The 10,322-nt window shown below is 35.8% G+C and overlaps 1 protein-coding gene across 2 annotated transcripts in view; it reads left to right on the forward strand.

The window, feature by feature from the left end:
• LOC110722427 (nicastrin-like) overlaps positions 1-3,273 on the forward strand; it is a 28,174-nt gene extending 24,901 nt beyond the window's left edge. For both annotated transcript variants that reach the window (XM_021901695.1, XM_021901697.1), the window contains 3 exons: positions 859-943; positions 1,041-1,482; positions 2,302-3,273. In XM_021901695.1, the coding sequence (XP_021757387.1) occupies positions 859-943; positions 1,041-1,482; positions 2,302-2,566 (792 nt within the window). In that variant the 3' untranslated portion in view covers positions 2,567-3,273. The remainder of the gene's footprint in view (positions 1-858; positions 944-1,040; positions 1,483-2,301) is intronic.
• The last annotated feature ends 7,049 nt before the right edge of the window (positions 3,274-10,322 follow it).

Here is a 10,322-nt window from a genome sequence, read left to right on the forward strand (position 1 = left end):
AGAGCTAGCCAAGATCTAAGATGGAGCTCAAAGCCATTGCAGTGATGAGGCCCCATAAAGTCAGTTGCCCTTGTTTTGAGCCCATTGTATTTTAGCTATATACCTGTTCAACCTTATTCTCTTTCCAGATTGTCCAAAGACACTAGGAATATTTGCAATCTTTTGGACATTATCCCATAAAATAGTGAGTTAGCTGAAGAGCTTATTAAACAGACGTAACTGTCACCTGAGAATAATTGTAGAATGTTACATAGCTTACGTACTTATCAGTTTTGGCCTTGTTTTACTATAATCACTTGATGCTTCTATACTTCATTGATTCCGTTTATCCAGATATAGACTCTATGTAAAAAATTGGAGGGAAGCTGTCACAGTTCAGCGGATAATAGACATGTGCTAATAAATCCAGGATTGTCAAGGATTGTAGAAATTCTTCAGGGATGTAAATAAACCCCAGAAGAACCTTTGCTAAAAAGTATAATTTTGTGAATGATATTGAAATTTGATGTTTCAGAAGTTAGCTTTCCTGTTGTAGTTCTATGATTTATCTATCCTCCATTTTTTAAATATTGCAACGTTTGCACTTTTGACACTATATTCACATATTCTTCTGTTTGGCGTTTTGCTAGATTCTTCTCAATATATTACCATTATATAATTAAAAATATTTAAATTGCCCTCCTTGTTGCAATACTGAAGAGACGGAGGAGGCATTATTTTTCTTGTTTACCATCTCTGAACTTTGAAGGCTGAATCTTAAATCTTGCAAATGACTTTACTTGTGGGATTGAGAATGTCCACTGATTGGCTCCAAGATTCTGTTTAACTGTTGTTAATTCTGTTCATTTGCCTTTACAGGATTCTAAAATATCTGGTGTCGTCTTAGAAGATTTTGATGACATGTTTGCAAATGGATTCTATCACAGTCACCTTGATGATATATGTGAGTTAATATCTATTCCTGTAGTTTGCTCTGTGTTACAGGAAATGTATACCAAATACTGTTTAAACTAGAATTGCTAATTTTCATATTGTTGCAGCAAACATCAACTCCACATCCATTGTAGCTGCTGCATCCCTTGTTGCCCGTTCTCTTTACATACTTGCCACTGACATGCAAAACACGAAAATCCCAGATCTGGATTCTATCAGTGTTAATGCCTCTTTGGTAGATGAACTTTTGGATTGTCTGTTGAAATGTGATCCTGGTTTGTCTTGTGGGCTGGTGAAAAATTATATTTTGCCTACGGGTGCATGCCCTAGCAGCTATGTTGGAGTTATTGTAACTGATCCTTCATCTCCTCCATATCGTGGGTATTCCAGCGATATATCCAGATTTATCTGGAACTTTTTAGCTGAGAAGACAGCCATGAAGATGGAGAATACTAGTTTGAACTGCCAACAAGGCTGTAGGAGCGAAAGTGAAGTTTGCATTAAAGCAGAGACTGACAACATAGGTGTCTGCGTTAAATCCACCACCAGGTAGAAACGATACTGCTATATATACACTCGTATTAGTTCACTCATGTTTTAGTGGGAGGGAAAGATTTTGATTATGAGCGACTGACAATGATCAGAAGTCTTCCAAAAATGCTTCTTCTAGCAACTCAGTTATTGAGTTGCAATAGAAATGAATGACTTTTTGAAAAAGACCTCATCTGTGTCATTCTAATGAGCTCTCTGAATAAGAAATGTGTGACCATTTGGCTCTATGTTAGAGCAATTGAAGCATATATCTGACTTCCAAACCAATAGTAAGTTTTGATGTTTACTGCATCTTGCTGTTACAGACTTCCAGTGCCAGAAACTGCTGATTTTAGCTTGACTGAAGCATGTACTTTAACTTCTTCCATTTTAATATGTGACAGTCTGCTGATTTTAGCTTGACTGAAGCATGTACTATAGCTTCTTCCATTTTAATATGTGACAGTTTCTATTCATTACTCTTTTAATTACAACTCGCATATATTACCCTAATATTGTATAATATGATTGATGCTGCATCTATGTGACCCCAAAAAACTAAACCCTCTGTCTTGAACTTATTGTCACGGGGTATATTGGGATGTCCAAATAAAAAGGTTATAATTCCTAGAGTTAAAGACGGATGCTTGAGTTCCCCAAGACTAATTGCTGTAAATGAAATAGAAATGGTGGCAAAAACATTATTATTATATACAATATTTGGACCATAAAACATCTTTAGTATGATGATAGATTGGGGTAACATTATAGGGTGGAAAAGTATTCTTATGCTGATTTTGTTGTCATATTAATTGATCTGTTTTCATATATATTCAGGTATGTCCCTGCATTTTCAACCCGTCTTCAGTATGAGTCTGGATCCTGGAAGTTACTGCCTCCGAATTCTACAGATCCTATGAGCATGGCGGACCCTGTCTGGACTGAAAGCAATTGGGATGTCATTGGACTTCGAGTATATACTCGTCAAAATGCTGCTTATGACCGTCTTATCTTGCTAATAGGTCTGGGTATCACAGGGTTCTCTTATCTTGCCATTGAAATTTTCAAGACAATCGTGACTAAAACTCTAAAGAGAGACTAGATTAAAGATGGATACATTTGCTTATAAACCAGTTTGAACTGACACTGAAGTACAGATTCATTGATTTGAGCTGCTTTTACTGTCACTCAGCATTCTGCTGCTGTACTAACCAAACCTAGGTATTGAGAGTGTTATATCTGAACTTACTAATTTAGCAGTTCCTACAGTTGATACTTTGTAATATTCATATTGCAATACCTTGTACCTGAGACAGCATATGCACCAATATTTCTACATTGGAACCAGCACTTTCTACCTGTTTACAAGAAATATAACTATGACTGAATCTGAATGTCAGTCTCAGGTGATCAGCCTCTTCCACTGGCTTTCCTCCACCTGTCTTATAATTACAAGCATCCATCATACCCCTCTGTGTATATGCTCGGGGTGGCATGACGGCACGAGTCATTTTATGTGGTGTGCTTGTTGTATATGTAGTGCCCAAAAGATCTTAGGTGTATTATCGTTATGTTCACTCAGTCGGGGTTTGAATCCATATCCTATTTAGATGTGGAATCTTTTGGTTCGTATATGGATCAAATAACTTGTATTCTTGTTGGTTAGCTTACTGTGAGGAGTTAAATGGTAATTATACTGTGAGGAGTACTGTTTTTTCTTTTTCTTTTTTTTTGATTGCAACCTTTCAATAGTGTGCTCTATTCACATACAACTTCAATTACATTTAGTAATACTTTATTTTTGTTAAATTTATCTCAATGTCTAATTTATAAAATTTTAATTTTTATAAATATAGAGTTAAAAATACAAACAGTTGAAATTATGTATTGATAAACCTGAAATACATGAATGTTGCAACTTACAAAAACATTATTTTTTTCCTTTAGTTTCAACCATTTCTTCTCCAAGGTGATACGGATTACCCACCTTTCTTCCTTAAGTTCTACTTTTTCTCTCATCTACATCCCCCTTGTCTTCAAGCTTTTCTATATATTGACTGTAGTTTAACAAAATAATTGTATTCCATTTTTCTCATCTCCATTCCATAAATTAAAAATAACTAGAAAAAAAAAAAAACCCTTCTATCACAATCACAAAATAAAGTATCATTAAAAAAAATAATAAGTTCATAACTACTCACAAATGAAAGATTTCTTTTATGTCTACAATAGATTATTTATTTTTTTTCGATAACAAAATTCATATTAATCATACTGTGAGGAGGGTGTGTCCGTCGTAGGGGATCCTTCTCCTCTATGCCCATGACCCTTTAAAAGCCTAGGACTTTACACTTTATTAAGGTGTGTCAGGATTTGAATTATTCTTGACTGTTTGGGGGACCTTGAATTAGAGTTGATTCTATCATTACGCTTTTTTGTAAGAAACTAATAAGGAGTCGCCAATTAGTTTTAGGAAAACTCATAAACCTCGTTCATGCCTTTCTCCCAAGTAGGGTTCAAGGGATATTTAGCATGAATCATAAGTTTACCCATGCCCAAATTGGTCTACTTGTACCAGAAATGAGTTCGGGAGCGAGGGTACTAAAATAACGTTCCTTTTAGGGAGGAATCACTATTCTAGCCCAAGCACGGCCTCTACTAGTTCTTCCTTTTTCACAATTTCATCACCAAACAATATATGCAACGTGATACCTAAAACTAAGTTAGTTGATTATATTTACAAACATTGATCACATAATGATTATGTTGCAACGAATGTCGTTATTCTTTGTTATTCGAATTCGTGAAAAGAACAAAAATAAACAAGATTTGCCTTTGCTTAAATGATAAAACAATCAATTAATTATTCCAATTCTAGTCTTGTTAACGCAAAATACTATGTGAAATTGATTAATTAAAAGTTTGTTTAAAGTGATCAAACAACACTAATTAGTTGATTAAAGGTTATTAAAACAAGAAAGAAAAAAGTGATTTATCTAAGTGCTCGGGAAGTTACCACTTTTCCTTGTTAGATCTTCGTTTAGAACACTTATGCACTCCTTCTTGTTCGGGAACCTCCACCTTAAGAACAAATAATAAAAAGGGTGAGTGTTTAGGACAAGGGGGATGATAAGTGTATAAGTTCACTTCTGCTGACTTTCGGGTTAAATTCAATGTGTTTAAAGCTTTGTATTGAACCTCTATTTATAGAGAATGAATGAGTTTAGGGTTTTGAACATTCTGTCGTAGCAGGTGGCGCGCGCATCTCAGAAGGTCGCACGCGGCTGATGCGCACAAGTGATTAAGCTGCGCTGCAAGGGCGGCGCAACCTATTATCATGCGCGTGGCTTTATGGTAAGATTCGATTCAGTATATTTATGAAATTCTGAATCTTACGCAAGTTTACCCATGAAATATATCCTTGAGTTGCGCACGACTATTCTTGTGGCAGCCTCAGATTTAACCTAGGCACCTCTAAATCTGTCGAATTTAGGTTTAATCTCAGGATTAGGCCTAATTACTTATCCGGCTTAGTTTTATCACGCTTTGGTTCATTTTGTATTGGGTTAAGCTAGTTGTTTTATGTGTTTAAGCCTTAATCAGTAATCCATAAGTATTTTTCACTTTAATCAAACACAATGATGGTTTTATTTATCGTCATAGCACTTTCGGTCGGGACAGGGGGACAAAAGTAGATGTCTACAGTTAGCCCCCACTTTGATCGAGTCTAGGATAGACGATGATCAAAGTAGTGAAGGATATAAATCCGAGACTCATTCTGCGAAGTTCCTCAAGGACGAGGAATCATTCAGTAATGTTGAAAATGTTGAAACTATTCTCGATTTGCTAAGTGTGCGAGACAAGTAGCTGTCAAGACCAAAAAAATTATTATTTTTATGGTTTAGTGCGCTAAAGAATCTAGATTGACCCTTTGCCAATGTAGAACACTTTTATGAGTAAAGGCGATCCTGGGTGATGTCATGTTATGAGAAGGCACCGGGTTTAAAAAGAGTAAAGAGGATGATACCCTCTCAATATGTCATCGGCGATCTAAAGTCCCTCGATATGTCATCGAAACTTTAGTCCATGATTTTAACAAAGTAAAAGATGATAAATGGGGTGTGTTTAGCATTTGTATCCTAGCACTTGAATAAAAGATTGACATACGCTGCCAAAACAAATACTCGATGTCCACAAGATAGAAATACATGTCTCAGAACTGGAGGCACATATCCAAATCCAGTGAAAGAGAAGAAAATCGGCAACTTTCTCAGCAGCTTTGTCCACAAGATGAGAGCATGTGTCTCAGGACAGGGGGCACGTGTCTAGATGGCTTCAGCATGGACCAGTTCTTTATACAGGGGTGGAAGGACAGCCTAACTGTCCGGTAAAGCTAGGGTGCTTACTAACTAACCGTATTTGCTTCCAATCGGGGGGCGTCTGGCCCCGATGGTTCGGCGCTCTTGTTGACTCGTTTAAGCTAACGCCTAAAGTTTGTAAAAGAAGTTTTACCGTTTTCGAACGGGAGGCAGATCACGTCGCTAGTGCAATTTTAGGCAGCACATACGCCATATAATTTTACGCTGCACAATAACACAGTACTTTTGTTATGGACGACAAAAATACAAAAAACGTGACATTTCTAAAAGGGGCAGCACAAGAAAATGCCAAACTGTCTATGGGAGCTTTTGCGTAAAGCACCACTACAGGATATTTTAAGACGCTTCACGAAAAACATCCAAAACATTTCCTTGGGGCAGGCACAAAGCACGGTGTGCATGCAGGATGATGCAAAAAACTATCAAATAAGAAAAGAAACTACTGGATGCCAAGCAATAAAAGGTTTTTGAATGTTTTAAAACTTCGTGAGAAAACCTGTCGTGGCGCGAATCCAACGAGCTAAAACGTTTGGTTTGGAAGACAAAACAAAAACCGGAAAAATGGTCATTTTGGCTGACCAGTATCCGCGCGCAACTTTGAGGGTTGCACTGGGGTGTCGAGCGCCATATTAGAAGTTGCGCGCAGTTGTCTCGCGCAACTTTGTGAGTTGCGCGCATAACTTAAATAATGAACAATTTTGAAGAAACATGATCCGCGGCTCGTGCTCTTCTTCGTCATTCGCCATTTTCGAATCTCTTTCTCTAAAGCTCCATTTTCTCTATCGTTTGAAGCCAAGGAAAGTAAGTCTTGCTCCTTGTTCATTGTACCAAATTTTGAATTTGGTCAACAAAATAGGGAAAATCGAAAGAAGAACCCTAATTTTTTGAAATTGGGGGTATTCGATTCTACTTGTTTTCATGAATTTGTTTGTACTATGTCATTGTGACATGTTTAAGGAATATATTGCAGCAAATTTCATGTGAAGTGGTCAAGGAGTCATGTATGAGTATACACAAGCAAATATGTTTTTTCTTCATTTGATTTCCGAATTTATGCTTTGAACTTATTTCTCTCTTTTTTTTTTTTTTTTTTTTTTTTTTTTTTTTTACTTTTTTTACTATAGTTGTCAATTTTAATGTAAATTGAAGTATTGGAACGACAATTATGCATTAAAATTAGGATTGAAACTTTGAACTTTGATGAAATTGTTCTTGTGGCTCATGCTTAAGTTACAAAATTGGTTTAATTAATGAGAACAATAATCGACAGTTATTATTATTCACTTATAAAACTATGATTTCAAGATTTGCATAAAACTAGTTAGTTTAGGAAATTCTTGAAGACATCATCGAACTGATGTAATTTGGTTATATTTCGGGCTTATGAGCCCCCATTTTATAATTTTGAGTATCGTAGCCCCCAATTTTTGGTGGCTTCGATGACATGTTTGTTTTTAAAAATTAAACCCTTTCATGTTGCTCGAAATGGGTCTAGAAATCTTGTGTTTCGTCTTATTATGATAACAACTAGGATCTTGGAAACGATTAAACGAGTGTGTTTAGATCGTTTTCGACCATTCATAGTTTTAACAACGGAAATTTGCTAAGTCTAGTAATATTGGTCGTTCGTTAGAACAAGTAAGAGGGAAAATGAAATGTTGTTCAACTTTTCCTCTATTCTCGCTACTTTTGAATTCTTTCCTTTGAGCTTAGATATTGTTACTGATTGAAGACCCCTTAATTTTGAACTTAGGAGTCTTTTAATTACGTTTTAACTCATGAAATTGTTTGTCTTGTGTTATTGAAGCGTCTTGATACAATTTTCATGATGAACAATTGAGTATTAAACTTTCGTATGAGCAGGCATGTTGTATGCGTTTGAATTCTATTTTTATACTCATGATTTTGTTTCTTTCGCTCTATACTAGTCATACTCTCTAATCTCTAGAGTAAATTGAAGTATTGAAACAACAATTATGCACTAAGATTAGTTATTGAAGTTGAACTTGAAAATGGATCAAATATGTGATATGTTTGTAGCTTATGCTATGACCAAGTTCAGTTGCAAAGTTAGTTTTCAAAGGAAAGAAATGATTATTGAATCATTGTGATGCATTTGAACATTGTAAGGCTCGAGATCTGCGTAAACTATTTGTAGTTTAGGCGATTCTCGAAAGTAGCTCGAATGGCATGAATATCTCATTTTGTTTATTGTGGATATTGGAGCCCCCATGTGTTGGGTTATGCGCATTTTTTGCTATTTCTCAAGTGTTGGAGCCTTGAAATTCGGGTAATTCCAAAGACTTGCTTTTGTTTAGGGTATATATATAATCACGATGTTGAAATAGGTCTATGTATCCCATATTTTGTGTCTTGGGAACATTTAGGATTGTAACATGACTTACGCATTTTAGCTAAAGTCATGTTTAAGAAAGCAAGTTAGTTCCTTGCTTGTTTATAAACCAAAAACAATTGTTGTTAAGGTTTAGTAAACTTTACCTAATGTCCAAACGTTGTAGAGATCATTGAGGTAAGATTATTCTCAGAGTTGACTTAGAACAATGTCTCCAATATATATTTTCTTTGTTCTTATCAATCTTTGATTTTGATCTTGTAGGTGGTTCGTTAACCATCCCTAAGCCAATATTCGCATGATGACTAGGCGAGAACAAGTTCGAGTTAAGAAGAAGTCAAATCTTAGTTCATTCCTTTTGGAAATATTTATGTATACGCATGTATTGTCCAAAAGGTTATGGAAATTCTGAAAATTTATTTATTTTGAGAAATTGAAATAAAATTCAGAAAGAGAATTTTGAAGACTAGTTTTTGAGAGAGTAGGAAACACGTTATTTCAAAATAGAATTCAAAATTTGAAGAGGGTCCAATAAATTAAATGAAAGTTTGTTTTGAAAATAAAGTGAAGCCATTATTTCTTGTACGCAAAATACATAAACATGTTATTTTCAAAACTGGACCCAAAATGGAAAGAAAAGCCTAGCTTGTAATTGAGTGTGACTTTTTGTCCAAAATTGATGAAGGCAAGTTTTAATTTGCAACTTATCTCGAAAAGATATGAAAATGTGAGCAAAGTTTTGTATATTCAATCTTATCGTCTCTTTTTGTGTTTGTCATCATTGTCATATTTTGCTAATTATATTGAAAGTGAAGTTCTTCTCATTAAGTAGGCACCATGGTTTGAAAATGAATATTTATCAAACTTAGGTTTGATAGAATGTTAGAATAATTTGTAAAATCATTCGAATCACTTTCCAAAATATGGGCTTAATTCTTTTCAAAAGTTAGGGTAGACCTATATTTTTGTAGCCCCCAAGTGTAGACTTAGGTGGCTTTTGCAATTCATGTATACATATGCTAGGGGATGCACTAGTAGAAAAACTTAAATGAGCATCGCCAAACCGATTTTTTAAACCCGGTGCGAAAAAAAATTGGCGGGATTAAGGGAAAGAGTTTTCGCACCGGTTCTAACCAAACCAGTGCGAAAAATGAGTTAATCGCACCGGGTTTAACAAAACCGATGCGAAAAGTTCGAACCGGTGCGAAAGCTGTTGCAAAAAAAAAAAAAAAACCGGTTATAATCTTCTTTCTTTCTCTTTCGATTCCTCGATCTTTCCTCCTCTCTCATCTGCCTCTCTATCCTCTCTCTCCTCCATTGAAGCGTACTCGACAGTCTCCATAGAAGGGGCTTCTGAGCTTTCTCTCAGCACTTTCCTCAACCTCCTTCTCTCTCCTTCATCTCATTCTCCATAACCGCCACTTTCCCTTTCCTTTCTTCTCTCTTTCGATCTCCTTCTCCTTCTCCATAACCAAGCACAACCACCATCGCCGCCGCCATCAATGTGAACCAAATACAACAACAACAACAACAAACTTGAATCAATTATTGATTCAAAAATACAAATTCGAGGTATGTGCTCTTCGATTTGAAATCTAGGTTTTATGTTTTTTTTTATTTTTTTGATTAATGATGAACAATTGAAATTTTTATTGAATTTAATGGTGAGAATGTGAGATGATAGGATTTCTGATTTTTATTTATTTCTTTATGATTATGGTGACGGTGGTCGGTGCTAGTGGTGGTGGGTTCTTGGGTTTAGTGGTGGTATTGTGGGTGCAGTGGTGGTTTCGTGGTTGCGGTGGTGGTTTCGTGGTCGTGAGCTGCTGCTACGAGTCTAGTGGTGGTGGTTTTGCATTATATTCACGCTTTCATCATTCATGGTCTTCGCATTGATCAAATCGAACATGGTCGTATTCTCTGCTCTTTCAATGTTCCTCAACGTCTCCTGGTTCGTTTCTCTTTCTTCAAATTTTATGATAATTTTTGCTTGGTTTTGTAATTAGGGTTTCTAATTTGACTCTGAATCTCCGAAATTGTTTTGGGGATGATATTGTAGAATACTGCGAATACTCTTTATGGTGGTGCAATTGCGTCTTTGGTGGATTTGGTGGGTTCGGCTGATG

This window comes from Chenopodium quinoa, unplaced genomic scaffold (genome assembly GCF_001683475.1).
Source record: "Chenopodium quinoa cultivar QQ74 unplaced genomic scaffold, ASM168347v1, whole genome shotgun sequence".
NCBI lineage: Eukaryota > Viridiplantae > Streptophyta > Magnoliopsida > Caryophyllales > Amaranthaceae > Chenopodium > Chenopodium quinoa.